At 51.5% G+C, this 20,679-nt stretch overlaps 2 protein-coding genes across 2 annotated transcripts; one reads left to right on the top strand and one right to left on the bottom strand.

Moving 5' to 3' along the window:
- Positions 1-267: 267 nt before the first annotated feature.
- On the top strand, positions 268-6,929 carry LOC115341771 (tubulin alpha-3 chain). Its single transcript, XM_030015193.2, has 4 exons — positions 268-322; positions 3,086-3,329; positions 4,652-4,800; positions 5,497-6,929. The coding sequence occupies exons 1-4, from the start codon at positions 320-322 to the stop codon at positions 6,478-6,480; spliced, it is 1,380 nt and encodes a 459-aa protein (XP_029871053.1). The 5' UTR covers positions 268-319; the 3' UTR covers positions 6,481-6,929.
- A 4,611-nt stretch (positions 6,930-11,540) lies between these two features.
- Positions 11,541-13,838, bottom strand: LOC115341772 (tubulin alpha-3 chain-like). The gene is made up of 3 exons (XM_030015194.1): positions 13,646-13,838; positions 13,300-13,448; positions 11,541-12,512 (listed from the first exon to the last, which is right to left on the bottom strand). Exons 1-3 carry the CDS (start codon positions 13,821-13,823, stop codon positions 11,541-11,543), a joined length of 1,299 nt encoding a protein of 432 aa, XP_029871054.1. The 5' UTR covers positions 13,824-13,838.
- Positions 13,839-20,679: the final 6,841 nt, after the last annotated feature.

Consider the following 20,679-nt stretch of genomic DNA (forward strand, 5'->3'; position numbering starts at 1 on the left):
ACCCCAAACTTTGGCATCTACTTCCCCCCCACCCCCCCGGCCCCAGTTGAGGCTCTTCCAAAAAAAACCTGAAAAAATTTCATATTGCACTATACCCAAGGCTGTTTAATCACAGAAATCACACCAGCTAGACACTAATAGATCATTTTACCCCTTGCTATTTCTAGGGATGCAAAGGAAAAAGAGCTCTGCTCCTTTAAGCTAGCAGAAAGCTTCTTTATATTCAGGTGGAGTCAAGCCTTCCTGGGCTATAAAGTTGCAGGGAGAGGCAGGGGCAGCAGCTGTTTTACTTAGATCTTAGCAAGCCTCCAGTCTCATCATGGTAAGAGCATGCCTTGTATTTGTATTAGTCTAAACTTAAAATATAGTTTGTATATTTTGCAAGTGTACTGAGCTAAACAGCTTGCTTGTTCTTTTTCTCTCCTTTTTCTCAGGGATGTTAATTCCAAACAGCTTTGTTTAATTGCTGATTACCTTATGGTTTATTGATTCAATGTTTGCTCCTTATAAGGGAAAAGTGAGGGACTTGGTTGGAGAAGAGCTATTTAAGTGGTCTCTTGCTGCTTTTCATTCTGAGTTTGCAGCTCCTGAGGTGGGCTCTGTAGAGTTGCAAAGTTTCTGTCTCTTTAATGCAAGTTGGGTTTTACTTTTTTGGGGAAACCAGCATACCTCGATCCAAAACTATGTGATAGACTAAAGTTTAAATTTTGACGCTGCTGGCCCTTTTCCCAAAGTTTAACACTACAACTCTTGCGCTGACACAGGCAACTAGTGCAACTTGCAGAGACCTTTAGGGTTTTTTTTCCTTGGGAGTGAGCTGCCATGTTGCCTTTGTCTGCTACAAACCCTTGGGATTAGATATTAAATGAATAAAGTCCGTCTTCCTTCTAGCTTTTTAATTGAATCTTTGCTCTAAAGAGTTTGCAGCTGTGAAACTGAAGTGGATTGATCTGAAAACTGCAAGCCTGAACAGTGCTGGCTGATCTTGCTGAAACTTTATGTAAAGAATAACCCAAGTGTCACCTTATTGTGAATGCAAAAGAGTAACTTGTTGGAAAATTTGATGGTGTCCCTTTGCATGCTGCAAATGGAAGAAAACTTCAAAGTAACTTCTAGCGAGCCAGCTTTTGAACTTTTCCTTTTATCTGCTGGCTTCTAGAGTCTGTCTTGGCTATAAAACAGTTAAAACATTTACATGGTATTTCCAATGGGAAAATCAGCTGGACAACAATAGGCTGCCTATAGCTGGAGTCTGTAAAATGCAGTTCATATTGATGCAAATGTTGGAGATCTGGGATCTCAAAAACCTTCTGGCACATTTGAGGCGGGGCCGGGGGGGGGAACCTGGAGAAAAAAGCTGCACTTTCTTCCTTCCAGCAGGCCCCTCTTTTTTTTTTTCTTCTTTTCTTTCTTTCTTTTTTTTTTTTCTTGTTCCCATTCCCTGTGCTCGGGGCTGAACATACCAGTGCTCCCTTGAAGCAGGTGCTGGGACTAGTGAGCTGGGAGAGGATAGTGAGTAGAGCAGCTGTCCCAGCTAGCACTGGTGAAGCGGCTGTGGCGCTGACCCTTGCAAACTGTGGCGAGGAGCTATTGCAACCATCTTGCTAAGAGGGATGGGCAAATGGCAGTCAGCATTTCCCACATAGTGCAAATATCAACTTGGAGAGGGAGGACTTAAACACAGCCTCCACACCCAGCAGAACTGGCGGTCTCAGCCCAGACCAGGATTAAGCGGTGTTTGGCCAGCTGTGGGTTAAAGGGGTTGGTGTCCCTCTGCGGTACCAGGAGCATTCATCCAGTTGGTGTCTAGCTTTACGGTGGATGACCTGGGCACGTGGTGGCCATTGGAGTCGCTTGAGGGCTGAGAAATGTCTTGCCACATTTATGCTTGGAGACTAATAGGGGAGAAGTTGCATTGCATCCTTCTCCTGATGGCTACTGCCAAAAGTGGTTGGTGCCCAGGACTGTCTAGTGTTACTGGAAGGGTAGTGACTTTCAAGGGACGGAATCTGGCAGGATAGTTATGCCTAGGGGTGTGCGCACACAGAGTGTCCTCTCAGCCCTGAGACAACGGGGCTGTGGGTGGCATTTGTTACGCTCTGCTCAGAGTGGGCTACTTGGACCAGAGGAGCTGGGCTTATGTGTGGAGACCCCCGGCTCTGGGTAGGACTGGGTTGTGGTGTGAAATGAGGTGAGACCTGAACCAAGCTGCCCATCAATGCGACAAATAATGGGATCAGCCACACTGCTTGCCATCACCAGGTGGGATTCACCAGCTCCCTTTCATGGTGATCCCTTGGGAAGCAGCACTGCCCCATGCCATGCATGGCAGTAATTGGGAGTCTCTGCTTGGGAGCTCTGTCATATTGCTGCAGCAGCGCTTTGATCTTGGGGTGGTGGAAACAGCAGAGATGCCAATTACCCAGGGAAGCATGCAACCATCAAAAGTCTCCAGAAGATGCCAGTACCTTCAGTACTGCCTTGGAGTTAGTTAGAGGCTCCTGGAGGGTGACCTGGTTAAATTGGGACTCCCAGCCTCTCCCCGGGTGTCAGCCTGCCCTTGTTCTGGCCCCAGGTGACTGCTGGTTTCCTCCAGCCTTGTTTCCTGCTGTGACTCCCAGCTTGGCTGTGAGTTTCCCAAGCTTGGCTTCTCCCTGTTTGGTGCAGAGGTTTGTTTTTTTTTTTGGATCAAGGAGCCTGGAGCTGTTGTGCCCCATGCCCCATTGCTCTGGGACCTGGGGGACTGACATGTGCTCCACTCCATGGCAGGGCCAGTTGAGCATTGAGTGAGGAGCCAGTGCTGCTCAGCTGCTTCCTGGCTCAGCGTGAAGCCCCTCACCTCCTTCCTTACTCCTCCCCTGGGCTGGGAAAGCCCTTCCTAGGGATGCTGTATGTGCGGCTCGGCTGCATCCAGCTGCCCTGCAGATCACGGTTTGATCCTCGCTCCAAATCCCAGCGGTGGGCGGAAGCTGCCTGTTTCCCTAATCATCCGCAGTAGCAAATGGCTCAAACGAGAACTGCGGGGGCTAGTGCTAAGTCACAGGATGTCTAAAAATCACCTTAACAAGCCATTTCCCCCTTCCAGAGGGAGTGCATTTCCATCCACATCGGGCAGGCTGGCGTGCAGATGGGCAATGCCTGCTGGGAGCTGTACTGCCTTGAGCATGGGATCCAGGCGGACGGGACCATTCCGGGCCCCAAGCAGATGAAACCTGTGGAACCAAAGTCCGAACAAGTGGATTCTTCTTTTGAGACCTTCTTCTGTGAGACGGCATCTGGGAAGCACGTGCCCCGAGCAGTGTTCATAGACTTGGAGCCCACTGTCATTGGTAATAGTGGGGCAGTTGGGTGTTGTGGCATCTTCAACTGTGACTCCTGACCCTTCTTACTTGGGGCTCATGTTGCTGACCATATTGCCTAGAAGCTCCCACTATTCTGCTCTAGTAAAATGTCTCCAGCCATCAGAAGGAGACAGTTTGCATTTCTAAATGGACCTGGGAGTGACAAACCTATTACTCTTACTACACTAACTTGTCTTTAGTTGATCCCTCCTTTTAAGAGAGTTGCTGTCTTAAGCAGGATCCTCAGCAGGTGTAAAGTGGCGTGGGTTTATTAACCTCAGTGGCTCTGGACTGAATTACACCATCCTATGACCTGATGTGGTACATCTGGTTTTAATGCTACCTGTGAAAGATCTTTGGGTGCTACACATTTCATGGTTCTGTGGAAACTAGGTGTCTTGCTACTGCAAGCTTTCTACTTCCCCTTCCAGCCCCAGCTCCTTTAGTGATGTCTGGGTGTTTGACTCAATTGTGGCACTTTGATTTAGAGTACCCTCCTAGAAAACAAATTCTTTTTGTGCTCAAGGAACTGGTAGAAATGGCTCCCAACCACCTGCATCCATCTACCTGCTTCTGCCTTCTCGGCTTCTACTGAGTGTTTGCTCCTATCTTACCATCTAGGATGTGTGCCTCATTATTTCATCTAATGGAAGGAATGTAGACTTTTGTTTTGGTTCCATTTAATTTTTAGGCACCTTATTAAGGCATTAAATTGGGAACCTAGTGAGCGAGCCAGTAGAACACAAAATGTATCCAATATTGAGACTGAGTGGGTTTAAATACCCTCTGGAGGTGCCTCCAAATTTGTCGACTGCATGGAGCCTAGAGAAACTGCTCCTAATGCCTGTCTTCATAAGGTGCCTGAAGCTGGGTCAGATATGTCTAGGAGAAATGTCAACACTGGAGACACCCTGTCTCTTCTCCAGTATGCTGTAGAGTAGAGGATGGAGGTAGTGCTTCCAGCCACCTCAAGATGCTTTGCAACAAGTAGAGGAACTAATTGTATGTGGTAACTATAATTCTACAATAATGTTGGAAAAGTAGACAGTGTCCTAACTCTTTAAGCCAAATTACATTAGGATCTCAAGGTAGCTGCTGGGCAAATATGGAGGAGGTATAGTAGGACCTTGCTAAATTAGCCTGGACAGGGTTATTCTTACCCCTTCCACTATTTCCAGTCTGAACTAACCATGCCATGACATCATCTCATGTGGGCTCCTGGTAGATGTGATGTGTATTTTACTCTGTCACACTAATGTCCAGAACCTGTAACTGTGTGCTGCTGTTCATGACTGCCTCTCCTTCTGTAGATGAGATCAGGACTGGGACCTACCATGCGCTTTTCCACCCAGAGCAGCTCATCAGTGGCAAGGAAGATGCTGCCAACAACTATGCCCGTGGCCACTACACCATCGGAAAAGAGATTATAGACACTGTCCTCAGCAGAATTCGTAAAATGGTAAGAGAAAAGACAGTCTTTCCCTTAAAATAACACACCATGGACAATACAATTAAACTTTGGGTTTGGGGTAAAAGTCTTAAAAGAAAAACCCCTTTACGTGAGCTTCAAGGGCTGCTGCTGTGATTAGGTTTAGGGCTCAGTAAAGCAAGGGGCCATCTGAACCTGTATGCGTGCCCTAAAAGCAACTGTTATTGCACATCATACATGTATGAATTGACACAACACTAAACCTAAGAGACAGAAGAGAAGGACTTTTGACCACAGGGAAGCCACACCCTGGTTGTGCAATTGCAGTAGCCAGGCTGGGGAGACCAACCTCCACATTTGATAGGAGTGAAGCAGGATGGTAACAATGTACTTGGATGCTTGTCAGTGAAATGTTTTTTAGATGTCTCCTAGGTCTCACACGCTACCTCTCGGGTGCTGAGGTATGCACTGAGCTGATAATGGAGCAATTTGCCAAGAGTTTCCATCCGACCATACAGAGCTACCTATGGTAGCTCCATGGAAACGCTGCAATTAACACATGTATACTTAGGATGCTCAGTAGGGTGAAACACTGAGTGAATCCACTCTAGGGATTGGGTGCACTCTGGCCAGTAAGTGCTCTAAGCAGAATTTATTGCTGCATTATTTGGGATAGTTATTCCTGTCCTTAACAGAAGGGGGTAAATATACATTATTCTGCTGCAGGCTGACCAGTGCAGTGGCCTCCAAGGGTTCCTGGTGTTCCACAGCTTTGGGGGAGGCACAGGCTCCGGGTTCACCTCCCTTCTCATGGAACGGCTCTCCGTGGAGTACAGCAAGAAGTCCAAGCTGGAGTTCTCTGTGTACCCAGCCCCACAGGTCTCCACAGCAGTGGTGGAGCCCTACAACTCCATCCTCACCACCCACACCACCCTGGAGCACTCGGACTGCTCCTTCATGGTGGACAACGAAGCCATCTATGACATCTGCAACCGCAACCTGGACATCGAGCGTCCTACCTACACCAACCTCAACAGGCTGATTGGGCAGATAGTCTCGTCAGTCACCGCCTCTTTGAGATTTAATGGTGCTCTGAATGTTGACCTGATTGAATTCCAGACCAACTTGGTGCCCTACCCACGGATACACTTCCCACTCACCACCTACGCACCCATCATCTCGGCAGAGAAAGCTTACCACGAGCAGCTGTCAGTGCCGGAGATCACCAATGCTTGCTTTGAGTTCTCCAACCAGATGGTGAAATGTGACCCGCGCCGCGGCAAGTACATGGCCTGCTGCCTGCTGTACCGGGGCGACGTGGTGCCCAAGGATGTGAACGCGGCCATTGCAGCCATTAAAACACGCCGGTCGATCCAGTTTGTGGACTGGTGCCCCACAGGCTTCAAGGTGGGTATCAACTACCAGCCTCCCACGGTGGTGCCTGGGGGAGACCTGGCCAAGGTGCAGCGGGCCGTCTGCATGCTGAGCAACACCACGGCCATTGCGGAGGCGTGGGCCCGCCTGGACCACAAGTTTGACCTGATGTACGCCAAGCGAGCCTTTGTGCACTGGTACGTGGGGGAGGGCATGGAGGAGGGGGAGTTTTCGGAGGCCAGGGAGGACCTGGCTGCCCTGGAGAAGGATTATGAGGAGGTCGGAAGGGACTCGGCAGATGGAGAAGAAGATGAGGCTGATGAGGATGAGTATTAACAAACTGCAGTCTGTTCTTAATGAAGTCAAACCTCGGATGAAATACAAACCTTCTGTCATCAGGCTAAACTGGTCCTGAGTGCCTGGAGGTGCCAAAGGACTGTCCTGAACCTCAAAGCTACCGTTTGACATGTTATACCTTTTCTGCTTGCATAGTCTACGTGCTCATAGTGCACTTCTATAGCATGGGTGTCTCAAGCTTTATCACACTGCTGTTTATTGATGAGTGAAGCTGAATAAGTGCCTGACTTAGTGTTGGGGATGCATCCTGCCTAGGCAGAGGATCGTGGTTTCTAGTCGAGGGGAAAGTTGCAAGCTGCCTGCTTTGGCTGAAATAGCAAACTCTTGCTGTGGCTTTTACTGTAAAAGCACCTTTTAATTAGAAATGCACCTGTACACTTCTATGCAACTGTCTTTTTGTATTTGAATAAAGACTTTTTTTTTTTTTCTCTGAGTTCTTTGGATTTAACCAGGGTGTTTGTGTGGCGAGGTCCCTACCGCATGGATGTTGTCTTGGGGAGAACAGCAAGTGCTGATAAGGGTGTGCTCTGGGTAGGCCACCTGTGAGGATCATCAACTGTAATTATTGCTGTGAGGGAAGTGTCCTATATCCTGCAGGGTCTTGTCTGTTTGGAGGTGGTTGTTGTTCTTCTCACCTCCAAGAGCAGCCCAGGGGATGCATGTCTGGGAGCAGGCAGGGAATCCCCAGTTTGACCAGTGCTGTAATGGGGATTGGTGCCTGGGTAAAGAGCACCTTTCTCACGGGGTTTTGCCTCCTCACCATCTTTGGTAAAGCTTGTTTGCTGCCTGAGCCAGTTCTGGTTGTTGGGGTAGTGCTATAGCTCTGGGTTGGGGGTCTTGCTCAGGAGTTGGTGTGGGTGTGAAACCAACCCCATGTGCCTGGGGTTGGAGTTTGCCCTGGGGAGGTGAGCCAGGCCCATGTGATGGGGTGATTCAGGAGGAAGAGCAACGAAATGCCCCTGATAAGATATGGAGAGGGAGTGTTCATAAGCCAATGGGAAAGGAGAACGGCTGGCTCCATGCTGAATTGAGTCTTTAGGTGCCCTGCTCATGGCTATTGCATTACACTTTGTTGGGTACCATAGCCTCACATCCACCCTTTATTTCAGCGTTGGGCTCTGTCTCAAAGCGGAGTCAGTCTTTCCCCCCAGACCTCCTCCATGCCCTGCAGCTTCAGCTGCCCTGTCCCCTGATGGGGGTATGATTCTGGAGGTGTTCCCAAAGTGATGCGTGGGGAGGTACAGCCAGGGCTGGTTAGAGGGAGAGGGGTTGTTGCTCTGTCCTATACTTGGGAGATGGAGGTAGAAGGAGCCCAGAGCTCATTGTTGGCTGCAGTTAGCCTGAAAAGCTGGGGTACTGACAGCATGAACGGGCAGTAGATGGACCCCTAGGAAGATCCCTGTTGGGCTGAAGCCTCCTCTGTGCTCAACTCACTGCTGTGAGATTGCCTGACCTAAAGTGTTAGGCATGGCCCATTGCTCTTGGGGAGGCTGAGCATCAGACTACCTTCTGAGGCTGGTCCTTCTGAGGGTGGTAACCAGCTTCTACCTTATCTGATGAGGCTTCTCCTTCATCTTCAGCTCTGCTAGAGCGATGGAGCCCATTGAGAAGCCCCAAAGACTTTGGGGCTGAGTGGGTTCCTCTCCACCTCAGCTCTGCTAGAGTGATGGACCGCATTGAGATGCCCCAAAGATGACCAGCCCAAAGATTTTGGGGCTGAGTGGGTCTCCTCTCCACCCTAGGTGGCCACTTTCCACCCCCTGATTCCTGGGGACAGGGCCAACCCCCCTCCTGTGTTTCCAGTTGGTTGTCCCCACACCATGCCCCTAGCACTGAAAATAACCCTTCACAGGGCAACAGTAAGTGCTCCATTTGCCAAAAATGAGACTGTTCAGGGCTCAAAGATGCTTTTTAAAAGAGCAAAGATGACTTCTGTCTCTGCGCCTACAGGTAAATGTGCTGGGGAGTTTCCAAGCACGGTCTTGAGGGCTGCCACCTTTCCCTAGTGGCTCAATTCCCCACAGACATCTGGGCCTGGAAACCACTGGTTAAATCCCCCCAAAATGTGAGTGCCAGCACCCTGGGGGTGGACATGGAGCAAACATCACTCCCACTTGAAGCCACAAGCCAACCCAGCATGGGTGAGCAAGGGCAGGAGTGCAGCCACATGCTCCTGCAGCTTGGAAAGCAATCAGCACAGCACAAGGACTCATGTAATTGGAGCAGTTGTTTATTACTGAAATCAATTACTCCAGTATGTCTGTCAGCACAGACCTGCTCCTGCCCTCCCACAAACACAGTGAGGAAAGGAAGGAAAGGATTTTCCTTGGAGGGAGCGTGATCCCATGGCTTTTGGGGAGTTGGCATCTCCACCTCGATCACCACAGGCAACGCTTTGTCTTTTCCATGAACGGTGGATCGTACAGACTCACACCCAAGAACAGCACACACTTCATTGCACCGTTTCAGCTTCATTTTTCCTACCCACGTGCTGGAATAGCAAAGCTGGTCTCATAAAAAAACGTCCACTAAACAGCAACACATGGAGCAGCCTGCAGGATCTGTGTTTCCACCACATCTCTCCAGCCCATTCACCACTATTCATTCAGTACTTCATTACTGCAATAAGGGTAGATCACAGGGGTCAGGGCAGATTTGTTCATCATTGTCCTGCAGGGAGGAGGCTCAAGATGCCCACAGAGCTCCGTCACTGACTTCTTACAAGGTCTTGGGCAAGTTCTTTCTTCCTTGGTGCTATCCAGCGGCACCTGCTGTCTCTTGCTTCCATACCACAGCCCCAGTCCAAGCCAAAAGCTGCATCTGGAGAAGCAGAGCATCGTTCTCCTGGGACCAATGGCAATGAGGCTGCTTAAGGGGGTTAGTCTTCAGTACAGGGGGACATGGCCTTCATCTGGCTAGGAGACAAACTCTCTCATTCCATTATTACTTCTGGGCCTAGCTTAGGGCCATCACACACAGATGTGGTAGAAAGGATCCTGCTGCCATTGCATGCTGACAAGCCTGAAGCCCATGAGCATTCACAAAAACGCCCTGATGGAGCTGTAAGGCTGTCAGGGCAGTGGGCAGGACTATGCTGTGGCTGTAGAGATGCAACATGGCCCAAATGGGCCAACAGTCAGACTTTCCCTCCACTCCCAGCATGGGCAAGCTGTGTACCAGCTCCCACCATACATCTCTGCCTTCAAGAGCTATTGGGCACACCAGAAGATTTAAAACAAGAAGGGGAAAAAAAAAAAAAAAAAAAAAAAAAAAAAAAAAAAAAAGTACTTTTTGCTAGCTGGAGGTTGACCATCCAAGAATGCAGAGTGTTCAACAGGTCCATGGAGATTAAGCCTTTCCAGTATCACAAAATGAGATGGTCTAGATGCAACCTCAGGCCACCAGACTTGGTACAGCCACTCTGGCTGCTGTGCCTCCCTCCTCAGCACCCAGCCTCTGGGCAGTGAGATGACCTGCTTTGCCACTGGGCCACAAGAAGGGCAGACCGTGAACCCCAAAACAGAACCCCTATCCCAGGACACCTGTGCTAAGCAGAAGAAAAGCTCCACCAAAAAAATCAAGCAACCCTCACTCAGCTCCTGGCCAAGTCCCCAGGAAAGGGAAGGCAGAGCTGGCATTGCACCTGCCCAAGCTACTTTTTCTGCTCTGTCCCCTCCTTCTTTGCTGGAGGGAGGTTTGGGCATCACTCTGGAGTCCGCAGCAGCCCTCCACAGAGAGGCTTTTCCCAGCACATAAAACTGCATCTGGTGGGGCCAGGAGGTTCAAAGGAGGCACAGGAGAGCTCATTCCCTCTTCTGCAGTCATCACATTGGCACTCCCACCAGTCCAAGCAGTATCACTCCCCCAGGCAGAGGGCAGCTGGAGGTGAGACAGCCCCCAGGAGCTCCCACCTTGTTGACCTTGGGACATTGCCAGCCCCAGGAGCCCAGCGAGTGGAGACAGGCTTTAATAATAACCACCCCCCACCACCACCACCCTTGCCTCAGGTTGTTTAAATCTTCCTCCAGTGCAACCCAGAGCCAGCATTGTCAGCTCTTCAATTACAGCCTGACTGCAGATCCAGCTTCCCTACCACATCCCAGCCAGCTCCTTTTCTTGCATCACCTACTGGGATGAGAGTGCCCTGTGAGGAAATTATCTGCTGCAGTTCAGGGGATCTGCAGAGATCAAATTAAACCCCATTTTTCAGTTCATTAGCTGTTTGCAGGGATTGTTGCAGCAATCACATCTGGGGAACAGCCATCACCCAGCACAAGAGGGATGAAGTCTAATTGCGGAGACAGCTCCTTGCTTTAGAACTTAGAGCTAGTACAGGGTTTGGGTGCTTTTATAGGAGACTGACAGACAGCCAAGGTATTTGAATTCTCAACTCCAGTTAGACTTCCAGGCATGCCTGGCCCTGGCAGCAGGACACGGATTGCTTTAGCAGGGCTCTGTACTGCGGCAGGACACCAGAGAAACCAGACCCCACTCTCTGCTACTCACTGGAGCAGAGAACAGCACAGAAACCCCACTGCCAGCTGTTTCAGAAAATGGACAGACCATGGGCAGCCAGTGCCCAAGTAGGATTGTCACCCCAATGTTTGTTTTAACACAGCAGTTCCACCCCAGAGCAGATGGCCCGCATCATGCTGTCACCCACCCCGGTTGACAGGGCTCACCCCTGCATCTAGAAGCAGGAAAACCCTACAGGTAGGACTGCAGTGACCAAGGCAACATGGGAACCACCAGACTGAGATTCTTTTGACTCCCCTTGTCTCACCCCCACCCCACACCAAGGCCCCCCATGAGCCATTTAGGCAGCACATCAAGACAGGAGAAGATGTTTCGCTGGTTACCATTTATTCAGCCAACACTGTGCATATACAAATCTTGACCAAAGAGTTGCTTTTGGCCAAGCAGCAGGGTTTCCCAGTCACATTTCCTCAGACCTAGCCCATGACTCCCTTCTCTGGAAGGAAGTGCAAGACCAGCATACAAAAAGCTCCATCCAAGCTCCCTTCCCACAGGTAAAAATATTATTCGTCATCATACTCTTCTCCATCTGCCGAGTCCCTTCCGACCTCCTCATAATCCTTCTCCAGGGCAGCCAGGTCCTCCCTGGCCTCCGAAAACTCCCCCTCCTCCATGCCCTCCCCCACGTACCAGTGCACAAAGGCTCGCTTGGCGTACATCAGGTCAAACTTGTGGTCCAGGCGGGCCCACGCCTCCGCAATGGCCGTGGTGTTGCTCAGCATGCAGACGGCCCGCTGCACCTTGGCCAGGTCTCCCCCAGGCACCACCGTGGGAGGCTGGTAGTTGATACCCACCTTGAAGCCTGTGGGGCACCAGTCCACAAACTGGATCGACCGGCGTGTTTTAATGGCTGCAATGGCCGCGTTCACATCCTTGGGCACCACGTCGCCCCGGTACAGCAGGCAGCAGGCCATGTACTTGCCACGGCGCGGGTCACATTTCACCATCTGGTTGGAGAACTCAAAGCAAGCATTGGTGATCTCCGGCACTGACAGCTGCTCGTGGTAAGCTTTCTCTGCCGAGATGATGGGTGCGTAGGTGGTGAGTGGGAAGTGTATCCGTGGGTAGGGCACCAAGTTGGTCTGGAACTCAGTCAGGTCAACATTCAGAGCACCATTAAATCTCAAAGAGGCGGTGACTGACGAGACTATCTGCCCAATCAGCCTGTTGAGGTTGGTGTAGGTAGGGCGCTCGATGTCCAGGTTGCGGTTGCAGATGTCATAGATGGCTTCGTTGTCCACCATGAAGGAGCAGTCCGAGTGCTCCAGGGTGGTGTGGGTGGTGAGGATGGAGTTGTAGGGCTCCACCACTGCTGTGGAGACCTGTGGGGCTGGGTACACAGAGAACTCCAGCTTGGACTTCTTGCTGTACTCCACGGAGAGCCGTTCCATGAGGAGGGAGGTGAACCCGGAGCCTGTGCCTCCCCCAAAGCTGTGGAACACCAGGAACCCTTGGAGGCCGCTGCACTGCTCAGTCTGCAACACCAAGAAAAAGATTAGAAGGACCAAGTTGGAGGTATTCAGGTCTCCTTGGACTTAAATTAAGCTCAGGTACTGTGTTCAGCCATCAAGTTTAAGGCCTTTTTTTACTTTGTTTTTAACTACTGCTTACACACACCTTCCACTTCTAACAGGTGAGATCTTTTAGACACAGCAAACACCACTGCTTTTAAATTATCTCCTCTTTTAGCAGGAAGCAAAGCCTGGCCTGAGTGACATATTAGGTCAGATAGGGACTCATGATACTAGTCCTCATGATTTCCTACTAGACTCATGATTTCCTACTCATGAGTATTAGGAAAGTCTGAAAGCCACTAAGAGGTTCTACCTAAACCAAGAGTATCTTAGCATTATCACAGCACTTCTGAGGGTCTACATGGGAGAAACCTTATACTCCAGAGGCAACCACACAAGGGAGGAGAGGCCTAATGGGAGACAGTAGCCAGAAGCTGAGCTGTGACATGGTTTGGGATGAGATGTTGGATCAGGACTGACACAGCAGACACTACACCCATTAGGAGAAAGCCATCTTGCCTAGACAAATCACAACTGCTTGTTTTTCTCCTTAAGCTGGGTGCATCTTTAGTCCCTCGTTTTCCCCTCAAGTCCCAACCAGCAAGAAATAAGCCCACATGTATCCCATCATGTTGTTCCAGGTCACAGTGGCATGGTCAAGCTGACCAAGATCTGCTTTGCATCTCTTGATGGCCAGGACAACAGCAACAAGAGTGCTAATGCAGAAGACCCTCCACAGGGCTGTTACCATTTTACGAGTCCTGTCAACCACCAAGTCAATGGTCTCCTTCCCAATGGTGTAGTGACCCCGAGCATAGTTGTTGGCAGCATCTTCTTTGCCACTGATGAGCTGCTCTGGGTGGAAGAGTGTGCGGTAGGTCCCGGTCCTGATCTCATCTGGAGGAAGTTGAGGTCTCATGAGTGTCACTGGCACAAGATCCACTGTCTACCAAGTTACTTGCACTAATTTAGACACAGTTTCACATGGATGCTGGCAGCCTCAGCAACAGTTTACATGGCCAACACCACCCTTCAAGTCAGAGAAGGTATCTTCCCTCCACCCCCATGAGGTTTGGAGACCTTCCATGACTTACCAATGACAGTGGGCTCCAGGTCAACAAATATTGCTCTGGGCACATGCTTCCCTGATCCTGTCTCACTGAAGAAAGTCCCAAAGGAAGACCCTGCTTGCCCTGAGGATGCAGAGACGATGATGCCATCTGGCTCAATCCCATGCTCTAGGCAATACAGTTCCCAACAGGAATTGCCCATCTGGACACCAGCCTGGCCAATGTGGACAGAAATACACTCCCTCTGCACGGGGATGGGAGAGAAGAGGAGGTTAGGAATGTGCGCTGAGGAATTAGACCAAAGATGGCACATCAGGGTGTCTATAGAGCATGTGGCCAACAACCTAGGGACAAGAAGAGCATTAGCCCAGCTCGGTGGCAGCCAGGACATTTTCTCCATAGCAGGCTCCCAAGAGCTACTGAACGAGCAACAGCTAACCATTAGGCCTTCAGAGAGATATTGCAATGTCCCACCAAGGCAGATACAGAGATTAGGGCACCGCAGTAGGTCCCTCTGCATCCCAGCACTATCAATACATTGCTCAACAGCCCTGTTCCCAGGAGCAGGCCACCAAGTCCAGCTGCTCATGGTTTCTTCTCTCTCCTCTGCTGATCCTGCCTTGGAGCAGAAGACAAGGCACAGACAGCCTTCCCAGGTACTTCACCTGGTGCTCTCAGCTTGGGAGGAGGAGGGAACGATTCAGCCCAGCCAGCACTAGACAGCAGTGCAAAGCCCACCCCACCATGCTCTTCCCAGGGAGGTAGAGGCAGGCCTCCCCCCACCCAGATGGGCAGCAGCAGAAGACCTCTGCCTCTCTCTGATGGGAGAAGCCTGTGCTCTTGGGCTTCAAGTATTGACTGTCAGAGCAGTTTCTCATCTCCATTTAGACTAGATGCAGCCATGCAGGTTCAGCTGGCTGGAGACAGCTAGAGAGGATCCAGGCAATCATGGGCAGTGACCAATTCTTCATCTTGTCCATACCAGACTAGCAGTTGCCCCATGAACCAACTGCTCTTGGCTTAAACCAAAGAGAAGAGTCCCTATGCAGAATGTGCGGCTGAGCTGTTGAACTGCTTGACACAGGAGGCTGTGAAAGCCAGGCTTTTGGTTTCAGAGAGACTGGAATAGAGACTTTCACAGAGGCTTACTGGGGGAAAAAAACCCAACCCAAAACCATATCCAGTTCAGGAATCCCTGAGCTACAAGATAGAAAAGTTTCAGATGTGCTTAGCCTGCCCTCACCACCTGCTTTTAGCTGTGGCATGGGCAGGACACTGGGCTGGAGACCCAGCACAGCAACTCCAAATTACCTTTATGCAAGAAGCCTGGCACAACAAGAACTTTACCAAGCACAGAGACAGGGCAGCAACATCCTACACTGAAGCAGACGGTCCTGCCCAGAGGACTGATATCCAGTGTATCAGCCCACAGCCACCACTGCATTTCTCTTCCTACACAAACAGTCCCAGGACAGCCTTAATCCCCCACACCAGGGCAAGAACAGGGATGCTGAGCCAGTCTCCACAAAGACAGACCTTCATCCCCTGCTCCAGGTCTGCCTCAGCTCCACAGCAGCATCAGATGGGCACCTAGCTCAGCCTTGTATCAGATGCCACCAGCAAGACCTTCAAAGTATCTTCACACACAGCGACAGGCAAGTCTGAAGGCATCTCAGCAGGGTAGTCCTCCCCAGGCCAGGAAAAGGTGGACACCAGGCTTCCAAGGCCAACCCAGCTCTGCACCCCCAGGAGCCCCTTCTCCAGGGCTCACATTCTCCTCCAGAGCCCACAACCACTTTCACTCCCAGAGAAACCCACAGCCAAAGAGCAAGACACCTAACCCCCAGCCCAAAAGAAAAGCTACCTCCAGCTCCATCCTCTTGCAGAGCTGGGAAGAGCCAACCGTGGCTGTCAGAGAGCAAACCCAAGCCCCACAGCTACTCACCATGGCTCTGAACCACCTGGACTCCTCACCACAAACACAACCACCTCACTAAAAACACACTCTGCCTGCCTCCCTCTTGGCCCTTTTATAGCAGGTAGATGATGCTAAAGGGCTCCCTCCTCCTGCAGGCACCTGCTGCCAAAGGGTTCAGGTGTTTCTCTCCCAGGAGGAGTAGCTGTGTGGGGTAATCAAGGTGCTCTAAGGGCTTGCACCTGCAGACCCATGGAGTTTGGATTTTCTTTGGCTTTTAAGTACTCCTTCAGCATTGCTTTCCCCATGATGTCTAAGAGCGCTTTCTGTAAAATCAGGAACAGAGCTTTGGATGGGTTTTTTTGTGTGAGGAGTATCTGGGTTATTTTATTATTATTTTTTTAAATTTAAGAATTCTTACTTTAATTTAAGGATGCTCATTTTTAAGGCTTTCTTCAGGGCTGGAAATATGCTTTCTACTTTCCATCCCCCTTCTCCAAATGCAAACAGCACATCTGCTGAATTTGCTGGGAATGGACAGGAGTTGCAGGACGTGGATCCTGCCTTGGGGTAATGTCATGGGGTTGGGATGGCTTCTCCAGCACTGGTCCCACAAGAAAGCCAGGCTCTCCCAGTTCCAGGGCAGCGCTGGCTCGTTGAATACAACCCAGCTACCCAGGCCACGCCTGAATTTTGCAGCATAGAATCACAGAATGGTTTGGGTTGGAAGGGACCTTGAAGATCATCCAGTTCCACCCCCCCCTGCCATGGGCAGGGACACCTTCCACTAGACCAGGTTGCTCCAAGCCCCATCCAACCTGGCCTTGAACACTGCCAGGGATGGGGCAGCCACAGCTTCTCTGGGCAACCTGTGCCAGTGCCTCACCACCCTCACAGTGAAAAACTTCTTCCTTACATCTAACCTAAATCTGCCCTCTTTCAGTTTAAAGCCATTACCCCTTGTCCTGTCACTACCTGCCCTTGTAAAAAGTCCCTCTCCATCTTTCCTGTAGGCCCCCTTTAGGTACTGGAAGGCTGCAATAAGGTCTGCCCAGAGCCTTCTCTTCTCCAGGCTCAACAACCACAACTCTCTCAGCCTGTCCTCACAGGAGAGGTGCTCCAGCCCCTGATCATCTTCATGGCCTTCCTCTGGACCTGCTCCAACAGGTCCAAGGACTTCTGATGTTGGGGACCCCAGAGCTGAAGGCAGTACTGCAGGGGGGGTCTCACCAGAGGGGCAGAATCCCCTCCCTCGACCTGCTGGTCACGCTGCTTTTGATGCAGCCCAGGACATGGTTGGCTTTCTGGGCTGCGAGAGCACATTGCCGGGTCATGTTGAGCTTCTGGTCAACCAACACCCCCAAGTCCTTCACTGCAGGGCTGCTCTCAATCCACTCATCGCCCAGCCTGTATTTGTGCTTGGGATTGCCCCGACCCATGTGCAGCATCCCTCTCCCTGGCCCCGGGCCATCAACAGTGCAGAGACCAGAGCTCTCCCCAGGCTGCCCCGTGGAGCCGGGGCCCACTGCCTGAGAGGAGCGCAGGACCTGTGTGCCTCTGGCACACTGGTGGGAGAGGGGACTTCTCTGTTCCTCAGTGTCCCTTCTCTAAAATAGGGAGAACAGCTGTTAGGTGGCAAAAATTCATCAGAGATGCTGAGGCCGTTATGTGATGTGGGGTTGATGGATGCCCTGGAGGACCTGGGACAGCTGTGGAGAGAGGTGACAGTATACGGCATAAGGCCAGGACTGAGAGGTACCAGTGAGTCCATCACATTGCAAGTAGACAATGGTTTTATTTTCCATGCAGCATACACAAAAGCAAGAAACTCACTGACACGGCATGTCCCAGAGGCCAGAAACATGAGTTTTAAAATTTGATCTAGACTTAAGACATGGGTACTGCCTCTATGGGAACTATTAAACCTCAAGGTCTAGTGCCCTGGACATGGGTTCCCCTCTGTCCCACCACCCTTCTTGGGTTCAGTGGGAGGGTTGGGGTCTTCTGAGAAGGAGGGCAGAAAATGGGACTCTCCCAGGGCAACAACCCCCAGAAAACGGTCAGGAAGGCCACAGTCCAACAGTCAAAGCAAAAGCATGTGAAAGGGACATGGAGCAGAGCAAATCACCCATCCCCCAGCCAACGGGGTTGGGGCTGAGAGTGGGAGCAGTTTCTCACTCTCCTCTGAAGAACGGGGTTGGCTTTTGCATCTTAATGTACTCCTGTCCATGTCACAAATTGTGTTGAGGGGGATCCATGCCGAGCTCCTGGGTGGCTGGGGGTGGCTTTGTTCCTGGGTAAGCTGGTCACAGCCCCACCTGACCCAGCTTAGAGCAGGACAGGACATCCCAGGAGCAGGGCAGGACATCCCAGGAGTGGGACAGAACATTCCAAGAGTGGGACAGGACATCCCAGAAGCAGCAAAGGACATCTCAGGAAGAGGGTCTCATGCCACCAGGGATGGTTCCCTGTAGGTGTATCTGCAGCCTGAAGTGCATCTCACCCCCCTGCTTGGGTCTCAGCTCCTAACGTAACGCTCTGCAAGGCCACCGTGTTCCTGTGCTCTCTGTCCCGTGGGGCATGGGCTAACTCTGACCGCGGTCACTGCTGGAAATCGGCTTTATTTTTCTAGCCAAGACCCCATGGATGTGAACGTGGGTACCTCCTTGCGCAGTGGGAGTGCATTTTTGGCCAGGTGGTCAATGTCCGTTGAGTTACACTGCCTGAACCCCTTCCTCAGCATTTCTCGTGCCACTGCAGCGTCTCAGGTTTGCTCTGATGTGGGTGAAGGAGGCCTTGGAGCATTGGCACGTGCAGGAGGAGTAGGAGGACGAGGAGGTTCCTGGAGGCCAGGGAAGAGCTGGCTGCCTGGGGAAGGATTATGAAGAGGCTGGAAGGGAGCCGGCAGTGGAAGCAGGATATGTTGGCCAGAGTGAGCGTGCAGTGGCTGTGCACCCATGACTGAGCAAACCACTTGTTTTGAGTGCAATACCGAGAGTTCCTGCATGAAATGGCAGGAAAGACCAAATCCACACCTGGCTTTTACAAAAATGAACATATCACCCCAAACAACAACGCTGTCCTTCCCAAGCACGGCAGCCTTGGCTCCACATGCTCCCAGACCCAGGTGGGTGCTGATGGAGATTTCAGTGCTCCAATTTCCATCCAGCTTCCTCAGGAAATCTGGCTTCTCTGACTTCTGCCTGTATCTCAGCCCCTCCAAGCAATCCCTGGTCTTGCTTGGCAGAGGTTGAGAAGGAGGATTAATTTTGGAAGGGTTTGGGTGTGGGTGAGACTGCAGGGTTGCAGCTGGGGAGGGAGGATCTCTGCTTTCCCCATCACTTGCTATCAGCTGATATCTGCTGTTTCCATCTTGGCTTTGCACATGCAAGCGCAGCCTGGTGCCAGCAAAAACCTTGCCTCATCTGTTCCCATGGTGTCGCTTCAATGTTAATTGCCTTCATTAAAGGGGAGCAGAGGAAAGACCCAGCGTGAGCCCCAGGGATGTGATGTTTTGACTTCCAGGCACTAGAACGGGGCTGAGATGTTCCCCTTGTCTAACCTGGTGCTGGAAAAGGATCCCAACCAGGGCTGGTGCAGATTCCCCCTGGCACCTGGTGGTAGGGAAAAGCTTGTTCCCAGCTTTGGCCAATGATTTACTGGAGCTTACTGGGGAGCACAGGGGAAAAAAAAAACCTCTTCAACATTCTGCTCAAAGCAGTAATTTCTCCCTCGGTTGTGAGCAAACCCCTCTGTCGCTCCTTGCTATTCCAAGGCTCCTCTAGACAGCCCTGTGCATCCGAAAGGCTGAGCCTGGACAACCTCGGGGCACCTCTGGCCAAACCCACAAAGGGACGAGAGTGCATCAGCCGGGTGCCTGGCCAGGACTGACCTTGCGCTTCCCTGCTTTGCCTGACCAGATGTGAGCGGGTATGTGTGCCTTGGTTTCCCTGGGTGTAAAATGGGGACAATGCCTACGTCCTGCTGAACGAGAGCTCAATGTACTAATGGGGGATGGATGTGTAGGGTGTTGGGCTATAAAAATGCAGACAGCTCTATACAGCGTACGTGAAGGGCCGTATAGTCCAAGGCTACAGCAGACTGCAACAAGGAAAGACCTCACCTGTACATGCCTGGAGCTGAGGTGGGAGGAGGTCGTTGCACAGAGATGCTGTGGGTCTCTTGGTGTGTTGTCTGCTGGTGGTGTGTGCTGTGAGGGGAAGATGCTGAAGGGCCTGGTGTATTATTTTGGTTTTGCTTTTTGGTCTTTGGTCAAATTTGGGCCCTGAGTCACCGGGCTGTGGGTCAGCTAGGAGCCTTGGCCACGTGAGCATGGGCTCACTGGGGCTGAATTTGGCTGTGTTGCCTCCTCTGGGTGCCCAGTGGGGCGGAGAGGGAAGGCTTCCACCTGTGTCTCTGCAAATGGCTGATGGGTCCATCTGCCAACCCTTCAACGGGAGATCTGTCCCCTCATAATGTCCCACCTGGAATGCTCCCCATGGCCATGCCCTGGATGGGGCTGGTGGGACCTGCTTTCCTGCTCTTGGCAAACGTCTCCTGGGGAGGGAGGGCCAAATATCTCTCCACCTCCCATGCCTGTTACACGAAGGAAAGGAGGCCAAGAGGTGCAGTTTCATCTTGGAGGTGGGCTGGGAGGTGAAGAGAAAGGGAGATTTAGTGGAAGGGATAAAGAGTCCAAGGTGAAGGGGTGGGAGCTTGGTGAGCTGAGGCTCAATGGAGGGTGGAAAAGAGCGGGGTGAATGGGGTCGGTCTGCGTATGGGCAGCTGAAGCTGTAGCAGCTGAAAAACCAGTACAGAGGTCTACCAGGAAAGGGAGAATGGTGGAAAAGTGGGCAAGGTTAGACTGGGCAACATGGACAGACCCCATGTGGTGTGTCTGGAGCAGCCAGGGAGGCACCTGCAACTCTTGGGGTCCAAACTCACCTGAGGCCATGAGGTGGCCCTGGCCAGGGCCAGGTGGTGGCCTGGGGACACTCATGAAGGGCCATGTGGATGGGGATGTTGATACTGTCCCAGCTGAGACTGCTGAAGGTGCTGGTGGGGAAAGGGGTGGTTGCAAGACAACCTTAAAACCTAGAGAATCCCCAGGAGGAGAAACTGGGAAATCCCTCTTGAGGTCCCC

This window comes from Aquila chrysaetos, chromosome 5 (assembly GCF_900496995.4).
Source record: "Aquila chrysaetos chrysaetos chromosome 5, bAquChr1.4, whole genome shotgun sequence".
Taxonomy (NCBI): Eukaryota; Metazoa; Chordata; class Aves; order Accipitriformes; family Accipitridae; genus Aquila; species Aquila chrysaetos.

Excerpts from the sequence above, each read along its gene's own strand:
- LOC115341771 (XM_030015193.2), top strand. Across the intron at positions 3,330-4,651 it reads CTTGGAGCCCACTGTCATTG|ATGAGATCAGGACTGGGACC; the intron begins GTAATAGTGGGG and ends CTCCTTCTGTAG. Across the intron at positions 4,801-5,496 it reads TCAGCAGAATTCGTAAAATG|GCTGACCAGTGCAGTGGCCT; the intron begins GTAAGAGAAAAG and ends ATTCTGCTGCAG.
- LOC115341772 (XM_030015194.1), bottom strand. The coding sequence starts at position 13,823 with ATGGGCAATTCCTGTTGGGAACTGTATTGCCTAGAGCATGGGATTGAG. Across the intron at positions 13,449-13,645 it reads CCTGGAGCCCACTGTCATTG|ATGAGATCAGGACCGGGACC; the intron begins GTAAGTCATGGA and ends AACTTCCTCCAG. Across the intron at positions 12,513-13,299 it reads TTGACAGGACTCGTAAAATG|ACTGAGCAGTGCAGCGGCCT; the intron begins GTAACAGCCCTG and ends TTGGTGTTGCAG.